This window comes from Nomascus leucogenys, chromosome 1a, assembly GCF_006542625.1.
Source record: "Nomascus leucogenys isolate Asia chromosome 1a, Asia_NLE_v1, whole genome shotgun sequence".
NCBI classification, from domain to species: domain Eukaryota; kingdom Metazoa; phylum Chordata; class Mammalia; order Primates; family Hylobatidae; genus Nomascus; species Nomascus leucogenys.
The window spans coordinates 39,342,866-39,363,063 of NC_044381.1; the positions used below are offsets into that span (position 1 = coordinate 39,342,866).

At 47.8% G+C, this 20,198-nt stretch overlaps 1 protein-coding gene across 9 annotated transcripts in view; it reads right to left on the reverse strand.

Annotated features, from left to right (window-relative positions):
• The window catches only part of AOPEP (aminopeptidase O (putative)), a 361,345-nt gene that overhangs the window by 150,915 nt on the left and 190,232 nt on the right, over window positions 1–20,198 (reverse strand). For all 9 annotated transcript variants that reach the window (XR_004027058.1, XR_004027063.1, XR_004027075.1 and 6 more), the window contains exon 7: window positions 16,887–16,993. Coding sequence is in view for 5 of the 9 variants with exons in the window: in XM_030800182.1 (XP_030656042.1) it covers window positions 16,887–16,993 (107 nt within the window). In the remaining 4 variants the exon portion in view is untranslated. The remainder of the gene's footprint in view (window positions 1–16,886; window positions 16,994–20,198) is intronic.

Genomic DNA, 20,198 nt, shown 5'->3' on the forward strand with positions numbered 1-20,198 from the left:
TGAAGAAATGCTCATCATCACTGGCCATCAGAGAAATGCAAATCAAAACCACAGTGAGATACCATCTCACACCAGTTAGAATGGCCATCATTAAAAAATCAGGAAACAACAGGTGCTGGAGAGGATGTGGAGAAATAGGAACGCTTTTACACTGTTGGTGGGACTGTAAACTAGTTCAACCATTGTGGAAGTCAGTGTGGCGATTCCTCAGGGATCTCGAACTAGAAATACCATTTGACCCAGCCATCCCATTACTGGGTATATACCCAAAGGACTATAAATCATGCTGCTATAAAGACACATGCACACGTATGTTTATTGCAGCACTATTCACAATAGCAAAGAGTTGGAACCAACCCAAATGTCCAACAACGATAGACTGGATTAAGAAAATGTGGCACATATACACCATGGAATACTATGCAGCCATAAAAAATGATGAGTTCGTGTCCTTTGTAGGGACATGGATGAAACCGGAAAACATCATTCTCAGTAAACTATCGCAAGGACAAAAAACCAAACACCGCATGTTCTCACTCATAGGTGGGAATTGAACAATGAGAACTCATGGACACAGGAAGGGGAACATCACACTCCGGGGACTGTTGTGGGGTGGGGGGAGTGGGGGAGGGACAGCATTAGGAGATACACCTAATGCTAAATGACGAGTTAATGGGTGCAGGAAATCAACATGGCACATGGATACATATGTAACAAACCTGCACATTGTGCACATGTACCCTAAAACCCTAAAGTATAATAAAAAAAAATAATAATAAGATTATGTCTACAAATAGAGACAGTTTTACTTCTTCCTTTCCAATCTGGATGCCTTGTAGTTCACTTTTTTGCCTAACTGCCCTGGCTATAACCTCCAGTACAATGTTGAATAGTACAGTCCCTGTTTCTTATTCCTTCTGTCCTCAACCAGTGACTTGAAAGGGGCAAGAACTCCTGTAAAGCGGAATTGTAACATCTAGCAGGATGTTCTTCTTTCATGTCTTTGCGGCAGGTCCAGCAGAATACCTGTACAGTTTTTGTCATCCATTCTAGATCAAAACTGTTGGCCAAAACACAAACTAAATGGTAGGAAAAAGGGGCACAGGAAGTAAGAAAATACTCTGTGGAACAAAGTCAATTTGGCGTTACATGAGAAAGCACTCACTGGATGAGAGTTTTTCTGAATGGGAAACTAACGCTCATTAGCTGAACATGTAATGTACATAATGATTCTTCCGGCTGCCTGAGTGCATAAGATATCCTTAGGATGGGCAAAATAAGAGTGAATTATTATGGATTGGCATATGTACATGAATAATTTTGTAGGAAATATTTTATAGTCAAATAGCTTTATAATGAATCAGTTTTACACGGAGCAGCAATATGGAAGTATGCATGTATACTTACAAAATTTACTTTCCCAAGATTCACAAGAAAACAGTAGCAGTAATTATCTTTGGGTAAGGGACTACAGTGGTAGTAAATGGAATTTTATACTTTTCTAAACTGTTTGAATTTTCTTACTATGTGCTTTAATGTTTGAAAAAATTTTTTTTTTTTTTTTTTTGTTGAGACGGAGTCTCTCACTCTGTCGCCCAGGCTGGAGTGCAGTGGCGCAATCTCGGCTCACTGCAAGCTCCGCCTCCCGGGTTCACGCCATTCTCCTGCCTCAGCCTCTCCAAGTAGCTGGGACTACAGGCGCCCGCCACCACGCCCGGCTAATTTTTTGTATTTTTAGTAGAGACGGGGTTTCACCGTGGTCTCGATCTCCTGACCTCGTGATCCGCCCGCCTCGGCCTCCCAAAGTGCTGGGATTACAAGCGTGAGCCACCGCGCCTGGCCTTTGAAAAAAAATTAACCAAAGTTAACTAACCAGTGATTATGAAATGCCTTGCTTTTTCATGTTTTTCTATATAAAGAAAAAGGACCCTACTAGATGTTATTGCAAAAATGAAACACCAAGTACTGTAAATATGTAATTAGGGGTCTATGGAGAATTCTCTCCCCCTTAGAAAGACCTGAGTGCTGACTAACCAGGAAATGGTCTGGAAAAATAAAGAGGGAAGGTTATTTCAGTTCAATTATTCAGGACATGTCTGTCATCTTTGCTGTTTAAAAGAGCTGAGAGCTGAGGGTGTCCCTCTGACAGGAAACAAACTGAGTGGGCAGCTCAGGCGGGTGGAGCTGACCTTTGAAACAGGAAAGGGCAGAGTCCATTTCTGGCTAGCTGAGAGCTCTAAAGTTTTTCAGAAAATGCTGGCATAGGTATAGCATCCTCCCATCAAGAACAGGTAGAAACACTCTTTACAGGTCGCTTGTTAGTGCATGTGGTTCAAATAAAAACACTAGACAGACAGGAGTGGGTAGGCGGATCCCACATGCCTGAGGGATAGAGGGGTGTAGGGCAGGAATTCTAAGACACACAGTTGAGACCTTAGGAGAGGCACAGGCCAATGGTCAGGTAGGAACTCTCGAAAGCCATAAAGGCAATAACTTTTTTCTACTCCGGACAGTGATGAGATTTTGAACAGAGGCCAGAGGAGCTTTATAGAGAAGAGCCAGAGGGGACTCAAAGGTTGCCCTTCAGAGGGGCTGGACTAGATGTAGTTTCCAGAAGGGTAGTCTTAGAAGTGATGCTCATTCAATTCTTACCACTAGCAATTTGCTTGAGCATCTCTGCTGAACTTTCAGACTCTTTCCTTTTATGCCTATGCTCTACATGTGTAACCAGGCATTCTTGCACTTTTAACATTCTTTTAATTAGTAAAATTAACTTTTTGAACATTCCAGCCAATTATGTTTGTCATGAGGGGAGGGAGGGGTTTCCATGTTCTGGCTGGTAAAGAGACAGGAGCAGATGCCTTGTGTGGTCCCCAGGGAAGGGTGGCAGCAGGGAAAGGGATGGGCCCAGCTCCAGAGCCTTGAGGACATGAGGGGACGAGCCAGGCTGAGGAAATCAGAATAAGCCAGGAGGGGCAGTGGGGCTGGCTGTGGGGGCTGTGTCCTTGTGCCCTCTGCCACTTGTTTGACAAAACTTTTCCAAGTGCCAAAGGACATAGATGATAGCATCAAATGTGTTAAGTATTTACCTGAACTGTAGAAAATTGCCAATATTCATTTTATTTTATTTTATTTTATTTTATTATTTATTTATTTATTGAGATGGAGTCTCACTTTGCTGTCCAGGCTGGAGTGCAGTCTGAGCTCACTTCAACCTTTGCCTCTCACGTTCAAGAAATTCTCATGCCTCATGAGGCCTTCTGAGTAGCTAGGATTACAGGCATGCCACCATGCCCAGCTAATTTTTGTATTTAGTGGAGATGGGGTTTCACCATGTTGGCCAGGCTGATCTCGAACTCCTGACCTCAAGTGATCTGCCCGCCTTGGCCTCCCAAAGTGCTGAGATTACAGGCATGAGCCACCGTGCCTGGCCCTGACAATATTCATTTTAGATCCACCAAAACAGCAATTCCCTGTGATTCAACTTAACATACGTGTTCTAAATGGTTTGCATGTATTCATTGCATTTATTCCTCACGTCCACCTATAAGGTAGAAACTATTATGTTATCATCCCTGTTTTACAGCTAAGGGGATTAAAGCTAAGTGTGGTTGAGTAACTCTCTTAAGGCCACACAGCAAATGTGTGTAAAGGTTGAGTATCCTTTATCCAAAATATTTGGAACCAGAAGTGTTTCAGACTTCTGATATTTTTGGATTTTGGAATATTTGCATACAAATGAAATACCTTGGGGATGGGACCCAAGTCAAAATACAAATTTATTTGTGTTTCATATATAGTTGGTCCTCCCAATCCTCAGGTTCTCCATGCTTGGATTCAATCAGCTGCAGATTCAACCAACCTCACACTGAAAATATAGTACTCCAGGGATGTGGAACCCCCAGATACAAAGGACCAGCTTTCTGTTTCCTCAAGTTCCACAAGGCCGACTATGCATCCTGAGATTTTGGTATGGGGGCAGTCCTGGAACCAATGCCCCGAGGATACTGAGTACCTTTTATACACATAGCCTGAAGGTAATTTTATACATTATTTTAAATAATTTTGTATATGAAACAAAGTTTTGACTGGGAGCCACCATCACATGAGATCAGGTATGAAATTTTCCATTAGTGGTCATGTTGTTGCCCAGGAAGTTTTGTTCAGATTTTCATATTAGAAATTCTGAACCTGTAGTAGAGTCAGAACTCATCCAGGCAGCCATTCTCATAAACCCCATCCTACTGTCCTGGGTCAAGACCAAGGGCGGATGAGCTCTGGAGTGGCCTCAACCCATATCCTCAGATGATGCCTCCCTAACACGAGGCAGGATCAACCAGACCTTGGCCAAGGAGGAACATGGGCTGTTGTCTTTCCCTCTTTTCAAAGACTCACAAACTTCACAGAACCCATGAATTTAACTTTTCTTTTAATGGGTCAATCCTTATATACAATGGGGATGGCTTTACATTGTATTATTAGAAGGCTTCTTTTTTTTTTTTTTTTTTTTTGACACAAAGTCTCACTCTGTTACCAAGGCTGAAGTGCAGTGGCATGATCTCGGCTCACTGCAACCTCCACCTCCCAGGTTCAAGTGATTCTCCTGCCTCAGCCTCCCAAGTAGGTGGGACTACAGGCGCCTGCCACCATGCCCAGCTAATTTTTGTATTTTTAGTAGAGATGGGGTTTCACCATATTGGCCAGGCTGGCCTTGAACTCCTGACCTTGTGATCCGCCAGCCTCAGCCTCCCAAAGTGCCGGGATTATAGGCGTGAGCCACCGCGCCCAGCCTAGAAGCCTTCTTTCAACCCGTTTTTGATAGCTGCAAATGAACAATTCAGTCAGATCTTTAGGCCAACCAAGGTCTTCTGAATTTACGCCTCTGTTCCTCACACAGCCACCTGATTCCATCTGTTCTCCTGACTCTTTCTCTTTGATCACATGTTATCCCAAACGCTGGGTAATCTTGCTAGAACTCTACTTTCATTATGTCATTCTTGGAACTTAAAATACCTCACCATTACCCAGAGGATCACATACGAGTTCTTGAATTTGGCATCTGAGGAGCTCCATGACTTAGCCTAGCCTTGCCTGGCCCACCTTCAGTCTCACTGGTTCTTTTCATGGCTGTCCTCTCCAGCAAGTCCATTCTCATGTTAATGTCCACATCCACAATCCATTCCTTTTTATGCCTACCAGGCTTTGCTCCTTGAATTCCTCTCCCTTTGCCTCTTCACCAATCTCAGTGGTATCCTTTCTTACTATCCCAGCTCAAGCCTCACATCCTCCCTGTAGCCCTTTCTAACTAAACCTGTCAATAGTAAACTCTCAGTTCTTAGAACTCTGAGGGTGTAGCCTAGGATTACCTATCTATCTTGTGACCAGTATTTCAGCTCTCCAAATAACGTATAAAGAACCTCAGGGACAGACATCATGTCTATGAGATTCATTTTTTCAACACTCACGGAGCACCCTCTCAGTGCCAAGCACTGTGGTGCACTGAGAAACAAGACATAATCCCTAGGGACAAAAGTCTGAGGGTCAGAAGAGAGATATGTATTCTGTTGGACAATATGAAATTGTTTTTGGCCGGGCGCGGTGGCTCACGCCTGTAATTCCAGCACTTTGGGAGGCCGAGGCAGGCGGATCACAAAGTCAGGAATCCAGACCATTCTGGCTAACACAGTGAAATCCCGTCTCCACTAAAAATACAAAAAATTATCTGGGTGTGGTGGCGCATGCCTGTAGTCCCAGCTACTCAGGAGGCTGAGGCAGGAGAATCGCTTGAACCCAGAGAGGTGGAGGTTGCAGTGAGCCTAGACCACGCCACTGCACTCCAGACTGGGTGACAGAGCAAGACTCCGTCTCAAAAAAGAAAAAAGAAATTGTTTTTGTAGGGCAAAAATGATCAAATATTGGCAATTTAATGTGGTACACATAAAAAGAATGATCAAATCATGTAGTAAGATCAGAAAGGGACGGAGAAGAGCACCTAGGAGCACAGAGGAGGGACAGCAGCTCACATTAGGATAGGTCTGAGACTTTCTGGGAAGGCAATGCAATCTGTGCTGAGTCATAATGATGAGTCATAATGATATGGAATTATGCAGCAAGGCAAGGATATTCTAAATAGAGACAACATTTTTAAAAGGCATGGAGGTAAGAAAGAGCAGGCAGATGGTAGGAGCTATGACTGAATTGGGTTCCCCCAAATGTATATGTTGGAGCCATATCCCCCTATATCTCAGAATATGACTGTCTTTGGAGATAGGGCAGTTGAGGGCTTCAAGAGGTGGTTAAATTAAAATGAGGCTGTCAGGGTGGGCCTATTCCAATGTGACTAGTGTTCTTCAGGAAGAGCAGATTAAGACATACAGAGGGACACGAGGGACATGCACACGCAGAGAAAAGGCCACTTGAGGACACAGCGAGAAGGTGGCTATCACACTGTGGAGTGTATATTTGGTTTTTGTCCTCGTTTCCTGGCATATAATTCCTAAAATCCTCTGGATCTTCACAATTATGCCTTTGTATGCTAATGAGTTGATGGGTGGCTAGCAGCCCCTAGGTAGCTTCAGGAGGAGCTGGTCACTGGAAAGACCAAGGCAGCATTAGAGGGTTGGGACTTTCAGCCCCGCCCCCCAATCTCTGGAGAGGGGACGGGGGTAAAGGTCAATTTGACCATCAAAGGCCAATGGTTTGACAAATCATGTCTGTATAACGAAGCCTCCATAAACCCCCAAAAGGACAGGGTTAGGAGAGCTTCTGGATAGCTGAACACAGGGAGAGGGGCACATCTGGAAAGGGCAGGGAAGCCTCACACCCCATCCCTCATACCTCACCCTATGCATCTCTTCACCTGTATCCCTTGTAATATCTTTATAATAAAGGAGTAAATGTGTTTCCCTGAGTTCCGTGAGCTGCTCTAGCAAATTAATAAACCCAACGCGCCAGCCATGGGAACCCCAATTTATAGCCGGTTGGTCAAAAACACAGGGTAGACAACCTGGGGCGTGTGACTGGTATCGGAGGTGGAGGGCAGTCTTGTGGGACTGAGCACTCACCCTGTGGGATCTGATGCTCTGGACAGTGTCAGAATTAAACTGAATTAGGGGACACCCAGCTGATGTCCACTACAGAAGTTATTGCTTGCTTGATGTGTGGGGAAACCTCCTACACATTTGGCCACAGAAGTCTTCTGTGTTGATGATTGTGGAGTGACAGCAGATGAAAAACAGTTTGTTTTTTCTGCTCAGTGACAGCAAGCCAAGGAGTGGGGGCTCAGAAGAAACCAAATCTGTCAACACTTTGATCTGGGACTCCTGGCCTCCAGACTGTGGGAAGATAAATTTATGTTGGCCTTTGGTAACTTATTATGGCAGCCCAAGCTGACTATCACAGTAGGGGTCTCTGAGCTACCTGGAGGGAGAGGGTAAAGCAAAGAATGACAAGAGATGAGATGGGGGACAGAGGTGATGTGCAGGGACTTGCATGCCACACTAAGGGGCTTGAAGATTTTCCTGCAGGTGAGGGGAAGCTTTTGGAGAGTTCTAGCAAGGAGGTGGCAGAACCATGAGGTGTTTTAAGGAGAGCTCTCTGGTGGCAGCAAGGAAGGGCAAGACCAGAAGTAGAAAACACTTTGGGGCTGTTGCACTGCTACAAGCAGTGGTGAAGAGAGAGACAGTGGTATTAGGGGTGGAGAAGAGGAGTTGAATTGAGGAAGTCCTTAGGAGATGAAATTGGCAGTTGTTAGCAATGGCTCCCAGGGGAGGAGTGAAGGAGAGTCAGGAGCTGGAGCTCCCAGGCTCCTACCCTGTTGTGGGTGGACCTGTGCCACCAGTGATGAGTACAACACTATGGGAGGGGAGCAGATGAAGCAGGGTATAGGGGATGATCATAAGAGATGCTTGTGGGGTAATTAGGAGAGATGTCAACGGGGAGTTAAGCATTCACACTTGATCTTTAGAGAGAGTGGGGCTGCCGGTGGAGACTTGGGAGCCTTTGACTTAAAAAGGGGTATGGCCGGCCATGCCCACACCCCACCCATGTGCACATCAGCCCTTGGCATGCTGTCTGCAACTCTTTGTCAGAGGGTGGCCCTGAAGTTGCCTGAGCCTGTCTTGCCCATGAACACATGGAGCTGGAAGCACCTGGGACTGTACATTTTTCCAACCAATGAGACGAGTGCAGGGGTACATGCACCCTGGGGGTCCACTGCCTGATGCGAACAACTGAGGGTGACCCATGCTTCCTCCAGAGTAACACTGCGTGACCTGGCCTGATGTCATGGCACCCTGGCTTGGCCTCCTCACTTCCATTTCCCTTCCCTTTCCACCTCCTGGGAACATATCATAGTCTGTTCCTGACTTGCCATAAAGAAATACACGAGACTGGGTTATTTATAAAGAAAAGAGGTTTAATTGGCTCATAGTTCCACAGGTTGTACAGGAAGCATGATGCTGTCAGCTGCTCAGCTCCTGGGGAGGCCTCAGGAAACTTACAATTATGGCAGAAGGCAAAGGGGAAGCAGGACGTCTTACATGGCTGGGGAGGGAGGGAGAGAGTTGGTGGAGGAAGGTGCCACACACTTTTAAATAACCAGAGCTCATGAGAACTCACTCACTATTGTGACCACAGCACCAAGGGAGGATGGTGTTAAACCATGACAAACCACCTCTGTGATCCAGTCACCTCCTGCCAGGCCCCACCTCCAACACTGGGGATTACAATTCAACATGAGATTTGGGCGGGGACACACAGCCAACCCGTATCAGAACAATTCCTAATGAATCTCTTTCCCATACACCTTGCATCAGGGTCTGCACCTGGAGACTCCCACCTAAGATGGGGGTTTAGATGAGACCACTCTGGGAGGACACGCAGCAGAGTGTGGAGGCCCCGAGGAAGACCAGCTCTGAAGACACAGGCAGGCAAAGGGCAGACCTCAAAGGAGATGGAGGAGGAATGACAGAGGGCAAGAAGAATCAGGCGAGGGACTACCACAAAAGCCAGTGACAGAAACTTCCAGAATAGCTGTCAATAGTACCAAACAAAGCAGAGAAGTCTCATAAGATTAAAAATAAAATTTGCTTCTATAATCTGGTGACTGTCAGGGCACAATGAGCCAAGGAAAAAACAGTTTTCCTATACTGGTGAGAGCAGAAAGCAGATTCCAGAGGACTGGAAGTTCTTAAGAGCTGTGGGAATGTAGACAAGAAGTGTTTTGATAATTAGATGAGGGTGCAGCAGTTTAAAGGACAGATTATTAAGGATAGGAGAGGCCGGGTGTGGTGACTTGCACCTGTGGTCCCAGCTACTCGGGAGGCTTAGGTGGCAGGAACACCTGAGCCCCGGAGGCAGAGGTTGCAGTGAGCCGAAATCACGCCACTGAACTCCAGCCTGGGCAACAGAGCCAGACTGTCTCGAAAAAAAAAAAAAAAAAAAAATGATGGGAGAAGTGTGAGCATAGTCAGCAGTTAGAGGGAGAGGGAAGGGAGGGAGGGTTGAGGACAGAGGACTGTGGGTGGCGCCAGAGCCAGGTCCTAGTGGAGGAGGGCCTCAGGTAGCTGGGGCACTGGGCAGGGGCCCCAGGACATTTCTGTTTTGGAGCTTCCGCCACCAAAGCAGATGAAACTGAGATTTTCCTCTCTCCTTATCAGACTCTTCCTTGAAGCCTGCAAGCTTTCAATTTAAAAATAAGATGGTATATGGCCGGGCGCAGTGGCTCACACCTGTAATCCCAGCACTCTGGGAGGCCAAGGCAGGCAGATCACAAGATCAGGAGATCAAGACCATCCTGGCTAACACAGTGAAACCCCGTCTCTACTAAAAATACAAAAAATTAGCTGGGGCGTGGTGGCGGTCGCCTGTAGTCCGAGCTACTTGGGAGGCTGAGGCAGGAGAATGGCGTGAACCCGGGAGGTGGAGCTTGCAGTGAGCCAAGATGGCGCCACTGCACTCCAGCCTCAGTGACAGAGGAGACTCCGTCTCAAAAAATAAATAAATAAATAAATAAATAAATAAATAAATAAATAAATAAATGAATAAGATGGTATGAATCAATAAAAATGTGGCAAATTAACTTCAGGTATAAATGCCATATTAAAATAGAAGGATATGGTTGGCTTTCATCAAGAGAATTAAAAAGGACTGCCTGCCCTTCATCAAGAGAATTAAGAGACTTAAATTCATCAAGAGAATTAAAAAGGACTGCCTGCCCTTCTTGGTAAGCAACAAGACCCCACCCAGGTAATCCCATAAAACAGACGGCTCCAAGGTGCTCCTGTGACACACAAAGGTGACTGGATGCTTATTCCAGGCTGAGTCACCACCGTCATGCCTGTGGGTGCCCCGAAGAACTACTGTCCTCCCTCACAGGACAGGGTCCAAAGTAACGAGTGCCTCATTTTCCCATTTTGTCCCGATCCTCCTTCCCCTTCTTCCTCAAGGGCAGAGGGTTCAATTCTATGAAACTGTGTCAAGCCACATGCCCTTCTAGCTCTACCCTGAAACTAGCAATTCATCTTTAGCCGTATTAAGGCAGACAGGATGTCTCTTGGGCATCTGAGAGGTCGGGGTAGATACGGATGTAGCTGTGTTTACAGAATCAAAAGAAGAACATGGCTAATGGCCTCAGTTTTCCCAGCAGAGCAGGAGGCAAGAGAAGGCAGGGGGAACAGGAAGGTCTGGAATAAACACTGAAGGCCTGGGAGAAGGGAGCTGACCCAGGAAGAGTAAAAGGATTTATTCTTGGCCCATGCTAGAGGCTTCCAATCTCGAGAGAGAGGAGCAGCAGAGGAAGGTGAACCCGGGTGCTGGAAGCGAGTATATGACTGCACTCAGGGACGCTCCAAGGAGGAGAGCTTTCCCATGAGGTAGGCTGGTGTCGCTGCGAATACATGTGTCCCCACATGCGGGTGGAAAAGGCTGCTGTGTTCTTTGGGGATTAGAAATAAAATTTTGAGCAAAATTTTAGAGGTGAAAACTTCAAGTATATACAGAAGGTTTACACACAGAAGACTTAATAAAAAAAAAAAAAAAAAAAAAGTCTTCCTGCAGGCGCGGTGGCTCACGCCTATAATCCCAGCACTTTCAGAGGCCCAGGCAGGTGGATCACGAGGTCAGGAGATCGAGACCATCCTGGCTAACACGGTGAAACCCCGTCTCCACTAAAAATACAGAAAATTAGCCGGGCGTGGTGGCGGGCCTCTGTAGTCCCAGCTACTCGGGAGGCTGAGGCAGGAGAATGGCGTGAACCCGGGAGGCGGAGCTTGCGGTGAGCCGAGATCGGGCCACTGCACTCCAGCCTGGGCGATAGAGCGACAGTCCGTCTCAAAAAAAAAAAAAAAAAAAAAAAAAAAAAACAAAATAAAAATTAAAAAAGGCTTCCTATTTTAAGTGGAATGTACAGTAGGCATCATACAAATTCACAACACTTGCGGCATGCAGACTTTATTTTGGCTATGGATAGGGTTACATACTTGGGGCTTTCCCCCTATTATTAAGGGATGTTTTTGTGATCAAGGGATGAGGCATTCAGGAAGAAGGTTAGGGAAAGATGCTCGCATTTATCTAGCATTGTATCAAAGTGGAGGCAGCAGCTAAGATTAAGAGTTCCATAGACTCCTGCCTGTCAGCACCTCCTTAAAGCGATACATTTTATGTTTTTCTCAGCAGGAGCTTGACTTTAACAATGAATCCAGAAAAAAAGGGAAGTCAAAATAAATCACAAACAATAAAAAACAAAAGATTTCTTCTGACCCTGCCACCTTAGCTCTTCCATCTCTGGGGCCTGTCAGAGTGTGCTAACTGAAAGCACTTAGGCAGAAGCTGCCGGAATCCAGCTGCACCCTGGAGACAGGAGGCATGGCGAGCCTTTTGGAAGTTCCCATGCATCTCGGGCAAGAGCCGCCATTGCTGCACGGGTCAGGAGGGGACCTTGTAGGCAGAGGATGGACAACAGGAGAGAGCTGAGCAGTGGCAGGACAGAAAGGAGCACTGAAATCAGACTTTGCCTGGGGAAGAGTTCTGCCCAGGGCCAGAGAGGAGATGAAGAGTCTGGGAGAGTCCTTGGGGTCTTATGTGTGGGAAAGACATCTTCAATAATTAACAAATGAAGGCCGGGCGCGGTGGCTCAAGCCTGTAATCCCAGCACTTTGGGAGGCCGAGGCGGGCGGATCACGAGGTCAGGAGATCGAGACCATCCTGGCTAACACGGTGAAACCCCGCCCCTACTAAAAATACAAAAAATTAGCTGGGCGTGGTGGCGGGCGCCTAGTCCCAGCTACTCAGGAGGCTGAGGCAGGAGAATGGCGTGAACCCGGGAGGCGGAGGTTGCAGTGAGCCGACATCATGCCACTGCACTCCAGCCTGGGCGACAGAGCGAGACTCCGTCTCACAAAAAAAAAAAAAAAAAAAATGAAAAATGGCATGTGACCCCTAACATTTTGAAACTGAGCAAATCGTCTTGCCTCAGAAGCCTGTGGCCACATTACAGGCTCTCCAGCCAATGAAGGCTGAGAAGGCTAGGAAAACACAAGAAACCTGTAATGAATGACTTACAAGGAAGTCAATTTCAGACACATCTGACGCAAAGGAAACACAGCAAAGTCAATCTAAGAAACATCTGGGCCGGGCGCAGTGGTTCACGCCTATCATCCCAGCACTGTGGGAAGCCGAGGCAGGCAGATCACTTGAGGTCAGGAGTTCGAGACCAGCCTGGCCAACATGGTGAAACCCTGTCTCTACTAAAAATACAAAAATTAGCTGGGCATGGTGGCACATGCCTATAGTCCCAGCTACTTGGGAGGCTGAGGTGGGAGAATCACTTGAATCCAGGAGGCAGAGGTTGCAGTGAGCAGAGCTGATGCCACTGCACTCCAGCCTGGGTGACAGAGCAAGACTCTGTCTCAAAAAAAAAAAAAAAGAAATAAAGACAAGAAAAAGAGAAACATTTGATGAGACCTCACAACTCAGTGGATGTATGGAAGGCACAAATGGAAAGCTGTTCTTATAAATTACTAAAACTAATAAGTCAGAGCCAAACAAAATTTTAGTTTTTCTCTTCTCACTTTGTTAATACTCCAGTATCTATAACCAAGAGAATGTTGAATGTTCCTTTTTCTCAATGTCTTTTAAAATAATAAGACACATACTTCATGTGTTAAAAGAAAAAAGATGCTTGGACCAAGCATACTTTTCACCCTGACCTGTATGTCCTTCCAGAGCCCAAGATACCTGCAGGACTTTTTGTTTGTTTGTTTTGTTTTTGTTTTAATGCAACTAAATGCTCTCTCAGTTCCCTGAAGACAGGAATATGGTATAGGGAACCAAGAAGAGTTTCCGTCCCTGGGTTTAAATCCCTGTTCTCTTCTTTCTCAGCTAGAGGAGGTTAGACACGTTATTCAGTCTTTCTGAGCCTTGGTTCTTTATCAGCTAGAGGAGGTTAGACGGGTTACTCAGTCTTTCTGAGCCTTGGGCTATTGAAGTGGAGACTGTTAACCTGCCAGCAAGAGAGGTGAGGAAGGACTGGCCACAGAGGCAGAGGGAACTCAAGGAGAGTAAGACACACAGAAGCCAGGAGGAGAAAGTGCTTTAAGAAGAAAGCGTTTTTAGGAGAGAGTGGTCAAACATGTTGAACAGTGTGGCAAAGATCTCAAGAGGAGCTTCCACTGTGTCCGCCAACATGTGGAAACCTATCAAGACATAAAGCCAGATTTTTACGTTGTTCTGGCCCATCATTTCAAGACCATGGGGCATCTTGAAAGAAAGAACAAGATAGCATCTCTGTTTTTAAGGGACTTCTTTCCCAAGGTCTCATTGAAAACAAAATCTGAGAACAAATTTTTACAAGTCTGGTTCTTCTTTTTACTTTCAATAATTTCCAGGTTCTCTGTGTCCATTTAAGGGAGAATTCTAGGGGATGGGAGTAAACGAAACCTAGACTATACAATTCAGGGCAGGTTCAGAAAAATTTCCTCCTCATTGTAAGTACATCTGATAACAATATTTTCCTTATTGATGTGCAATAAACCTTTCAAATGCAGTCAATTCATGGTTAGCCTAAATTTAGGCAAACGAAATTTCTGAATACTAAGACAAAGAAAAGCAAATGCCATAAAAAGCTGTCTAGCACAAAGGTCTAAAAATACTAGATTGTTCTTCCAACTCCACACACAAGGAAAAGATCTTGGCCATCAGAAGCTGGGTTGACTCAGGCTCCAGGGAAGCAAGAGATGAGGCCCTCCTCATGTGTGAACTGACTTCCCAGGGTGCAGTCTAACTTGCTTACAAGTTGGAAACACAGTTCATCAAAACTCACATTCATTGTGATGCCCCTACCCCACTGAAGCACTATGGTTATGCAGAACCAAAGGGATCAAACGGACTTAGAGACGTAATGGAAATGACCTCTTAGGTGGAGGGACTCAGCCTTTAAGAGGTGAAGGGATTTGCACAGTGAGGCAGCTCGCAGGTAAGCATGCTCCTAGGCGCCCTACCTGAAAGCAAACCTCTCTGGCCCTCATGTCCCACTGCTACCTTCCCAGTCCTGCTTCCTGGGCCAGCACACCCACTCTCACAGAGCCTACAGTCACCAGCCCTGCTTCCTGACTTCCCGTCCATGCTCCTGTCCACTTCAGCCTGACTTTCCTCTCCACCACCCATGTAGTCCTGCTTCTCTCTCTTTCACCCCTTTTCATCCCCCAGGCAGCTTCCAACATCAGCCACTCCCACCTGCTTGCCTCAGCTTCTTTTCTGGCTCCATGGCCCCTGGTGCCCTGGTTTTCTCTGGGGAAACACATAATGGTTTCCCCAGAATCCTCTGTTGGCTCCCCCTCTTCCTCCTGACCTCTTCTCTCACTTTCCTCTCTCCCTGAGGATTTCACTATGTTCAAGATTTAAAGGGTTTTATAGGCTGAATGTTCCAGTCTCTCCAGTGAGCTCCTGAGTTGCAGTCTCCAAAGTTCATAATATTGAATATCTATTGATCATCACAAACTTAACACATGCAAAGCTGGAAACTTCATTTTCCTTCCAAGCTCCTCCCCATGTCTTTACCATCACACAAATGGGATCACCATCTATCCAGCTGTCCAAATCAAAAACCTCAAAGTCATTCTGGGTACACTCATTTTTCTCTTCTCCACATTCAATCAATCAAAGACCTGCCCGTTCCACGGCCAAAACACATTTCAAATAGGTCTGCGTCTTGCATCTGTCACTGGCACTCCAGGGCCTCTTGCATGGACTACTGCAAGGCTGCAACCATTCTCCTGGCTTTCCGTCAGCTGCCTGTGGTGCTCTCCACACAGCAGCAGAGCAGCACTGTCCAAACACTGAGCAAATCATACCACCTTCCTGCTGAAGGTCCTGGAGCAGCTTCTGAAGAACTTGGAGAAAGGCTTGTGTGTCCTGGCTCCTGCCTGCCTCTCTTGGCCCCTGCCCTCAGTCCCCTTTCCAGCCACACTGCCCTTCTTTCTGTCCCTAAGGCACATGAAGGCCTTTCCCACCTCAGCCAGGCTGTGTACAAGGCAGCTCATTTTCAAAGAGAAATTCCCCACCTCCTTATGTGCCTCCCTCCAGTTAGTACGGACATCACCGAGCAGTCTGCTCACAATGCTGCACACCACCTGTGACCAGCCAGTACCTGGAGCCGCGTCCCTGCTAAGTGGAAGCTCTGTGAGAGCAGGGGCCATGTTCACTTTGGCCATAGGAGTGGCTGTCCTGCCTGGCTCAATCAGCATTGGCCGAGAGAACAGATGCTGGAACAGTGGCTTTGGGGTGGGAACACAGGTCTCCTGGCTCCTGGCCCGCTCCACTTCCCTCCGCTAGATCTGCCTTTCCGAAACAATGGATGAGTCAACTTGGGAGGCCACCTTAGCGTGCAAGCGCAGGGAACTTTGCTGTGGGAAGGGTGCAGCTTGCCACACCCCGACATTCTGCAGTGCTGCACAAAAGTCCCAGCCAGCTCCCTCCCTGGGGTGCATTTGCCTTAGGCTTCAGTCACAGTCAGGCGAAGTGGGGGTGTTCATTTAAAAACAAACCACAACGGCAGAACCGTCCAAGGCAGGCCTCTGCCTGGGAAGGTAGAGGGGCCTTCAGGGCAGCCATCTAAGAATGGGCGAGGAGAGGAGCAGTTCCTGGATGGCCATCCCTCCCCACCTGTTTAATGGCAGATTACAAACATCTGACTCTAGTGGGGCGGGGGGGGGGGGGGGGGGGGCGCGATGGAAGCTTCTGTTGCCATAGCAACTGCAGTGCTCCAGGAGCCTAGGTACCAGGTTTCAGATAACCATGTCACAAAGAAAAGGAGCAAAGCAGAGAGGGACAAACGTGGAAAAATGGCATGAAATAATCCTGCACATGCCACAAGCCACAGTCTACAAACAAAACTCAGGAGCTGGCCGTGGACTCCTGTTGCACAGGGGAGCAGCAGAGGCTTCCTGCTGGGCTACAGTGGAAACAAAAGGGCCCATTGACACACACATCTGTGACCACTAAACACTTAGGAATCAGTATTTTCCTAAAGATTTTTTTCCCCTTTGGCTTTATAGGGTTACTGTCTGCCAGGCTGCCAAACCCCAACCCTCACCACGTCCGCAGCCACCACATAAAGTGACTATTAGAACTTCAAACGAAGGATCTGACCCTCGGAAATGGCCTCATGCTAGTTTTTTCCTAAACAGTCACCAGGAAAATGTCGGAAGGTAAATCGAAATGCACACCCTGAAAGACTTAGAACATAACCATCACATCTGGGGGGACGAGAAGCCCACCCCAACTTAATTTAAAAAGGAAACACAGCAGATGTCATCAGCTGGCAGGGAGGTGTCTTGAAGGAAAGAAGGAGGGGAATGAGAGGGCTGTGGATCACAATGCAGCTTTACCTTAACACCTGCATCTCCTCGGGGGAGCACTGCATCTCGTCCTGGAGGCGACGCCAGCGCAGACAAGCCCTCAGCTCCTGCTGCTCCCGGGCCTCATGGGGGGCCAGCTGCTCAGCCACAGACACACAGACACACATGCACAAAACACAGTCACTGTTGTGGTCCTGGTGCAATGGCTCATTTTGTTTCAATGGGGGACAACATAGCCTGCCCCTGCTCTCACCTTGCTTCCATCAGAAACCTAAAGGCCACTGGAGCCTCTTAGTGTCTAAAACAAAAAACCAACCGTGCACGCTCGCTTGTGCTGCTGGCAGTGGAGCTGGGCCTGCTGTTTGGTGGAGGTCGCCTTGTTCTGGAACCCACCCATCCCACCTACACACACCTGGTCTGGAGAGAGTGGGCTTCCCTTGGGGCCATTTCCACTTTGATCTGTCCTCTTTTCCTGCTTTGTCTTTCTGCACAGGATGGGGAAGGCCCCACCGTTCACCTCCGATTTTCCCTAGCCCTCAATTTTGTTAAGGACTGTTTCCAGCGGGGCCTGCTAATGCAACCCAGATGATTCTGTGTGCACATAACTAGAAGTGCTGCCTGGACTCACTCTGGGGGAGAGGGGGCCATCACACTCTGCCCTACTGAGTCAGAACCAGCTGCCATCCCATGGTGGGCTCACTAGGCCACACGGCCCGGACCTCTGTGAGGGAGGGCAGCAGAGCACCCACTGGGCAGGGAAGACATCTATCCACGGGTGTTTCTGGAAATACAACTTTCCTGATAATTCGTTCAACAGGTATTTACTGAGTCTCTGCTAGGCCATGGGGGCATTACAGACAGGGCCTGGGGGAGCAGCCAGGGGAGGGAGAGATGGGCAGGAACACTAACATCGGAGAGCAGGTGACAGGAGAGGTGAAGGGAGAACCCAGATGCCCCCTTGCCCACCAGGGCTTCCTGAGGAGGTGGTGGTGACAGCGCTGGTCCTCAGGGAAGCAGGAGTCGGCCGGGGAGGAGGGATTTCGGGAAGAGGGAAAGCACTTGCAAGGCAGGTCGGGCCAGGCAAGTGTGTGATGTGCTTAGAGAATGGCAAGGCATATGGTCAGGCACGGAGCAGACTACCATTCCGGGAGGGAGCGAGGTGCAGGGAAGCTGGCAGAGGCCAGACGATCCTCAGACCCCATGTGCCTGCTGTTATGGACTAAATTGTGTCTCCGCAAAATATATGTGTTGAAGGCCTTACCCTGCTGTGACTGTATTTGGAGACAGGGCCTTCAAGGAGGTCATTAAGGTTAAGTAAGTCATGAGTGGGGCCCTAATCCTACAGGGCTGGTGTTCTTATAAGAAGAGGAAGATCCAACAGAGCGTTCTTTCTCTGCATGCACAGAGGAAAGGCCATATGAGAACGCAGAGAAAAAGCAGCTTGTGGCCATCTGCAAGCCAGGAAGAGTGAGAGGCCTCACCGGAAACCAACCCTGCTGGCACCTTGGTCTTGGACTTCCAGCCTCCAGAACTGTGAGGAATAAACATCTGTTGTTTAAGTCACCCAGTCTCTGGTATTTATTATGGCAGTCCAAGCAGACTAATATGTCCATGAAGGCATTTAGACTTTCTCCAGGTTGATGACAAGTTACACCATCCAACCTTGCGACTGACTCGATTCACAAATCCCTGCGGATGCCTCTCTGAGTGGATGGCGGTCTCCATCTCCTTGTTGGGATTTCACACGTCCCCCGCACCCCACCCCTGGCCCCGCCATGCTTTCTACTGCTTAGTGCTGCAGAGCACAGTCTCCCAGGCAGCAAAGTGACCCCGGTGACCCCTGTCACCCTGTATCCTCACGCCCTGCTCCCTGGTGGGGCCTGCTGGCCAGGAGTACCTGGGAGGTGGCACACCCACCCCTGCCCCACAGGGCGCTCCCCCACTCCCTGGACGGTCTGAGGCAGGCACTCGCCAGGGCTAGCAACAGCCCAGTCTCGCCCTTGAAGAGAGAGGTCAGCCTGGCAGATGTGCTCTGGAAATGTTTCAAATTTTGTGCTGGAATCTAGAATGGCCATTTTGCCTCAGGGGTGTTCATGTTTTCGCATCTCGAAGAGTTACTGCACGTACCTCCAAGGATGATGAGGGGGCTGACCCCTATCATGTTAAGGGAAAAGGGCAACAGAGAAAGCTCAGCTCCTGCTGTCCCTTTAGGCTCACAACAGAAGCCACCGCCTCCACAAAGGCTTTCCAGGCCCACCCAGACCTGTCCTCTCCTACCTCAGAATTCTGACAATATTTGGTGTTTACTCCTCTATACAAACTTATCAATCAAGAGGCAGGACCAAGCCAGCAGACTAAGGAGTGGCCTCCTAGAAGTCTAGGCAAAGGGAAGGGTAAGGAGGAGCACCTCTTTGGGGATGCAGGAGATAAAAGCCGGAGGTGTCATGATCAGATGCCTGGAATGCACCACAATTGCCAGGACCAGCGCAAATCTGAGAGTCTCAGAAGGGAGGCACTCCAGGGAAGAGATGGTGATAGAAGCACATTCATACTAAACCCCTGCTGAGTGCCTGCGTGTAAGACGGAGGGAAACACAAAAAGGGAGGGAACAGGTATTTCTTGCACATTCTCCACGTGTCAGGCACTGTGCTAAGCTCATTCACACCTGATCCCATTCACCCTGCAAGCTTTGGCATTCTTATATCCATTCTACAAATGAGGAAATGGAGGCTTGGGGAGGCTACCTAACCTACCTATACTCACAGAGCCAATGAATGGCAGAGCCAGGACTGGAAGTCTGTCTGACTCAGACCCCAGAGCCTTTTCTGTATCTATCATGTGGCCTCTCCTCACAGGACTCCATGTGGCAGGGAACACTGATGTGCACACTGCTGGGTCCACAGCCAGGGTATGAAAAGCAAGACCCAGCTCCAATTTAAAGCAGGTATAGTCCAGGTGTGAGGATAAGGAAATGACATAGTAGAAGGCAAAGAAAAAATAAAATAAGTTTAAAAAGGTAAGCACCAAGTATTGTGGGAACCCACAGTGTGTAGGAGGGTAGTGTTGAATTGTGAGCCAGGTAATCAGTCTGGGCTATCTAGAGAAGGTGACCTCTAGCTGGTTAGTGAAAAATAAATAAGATTTCAACAGACAAAGGACCTTGAACAATATCATGCAGGTATGCACAAACTTGGGAATTTTGAAAAATGCCAAATAGTCCAGTGTATAAGGGACAGAGATGACAGGGGAAAAAAGGTGACCCGAACATTAAGAACTTGAGGCTGGGTGTGGTGGCTCACACCTGTAATCCCAGCACTTTGGGAGGCCGAGGTTGACAGATCA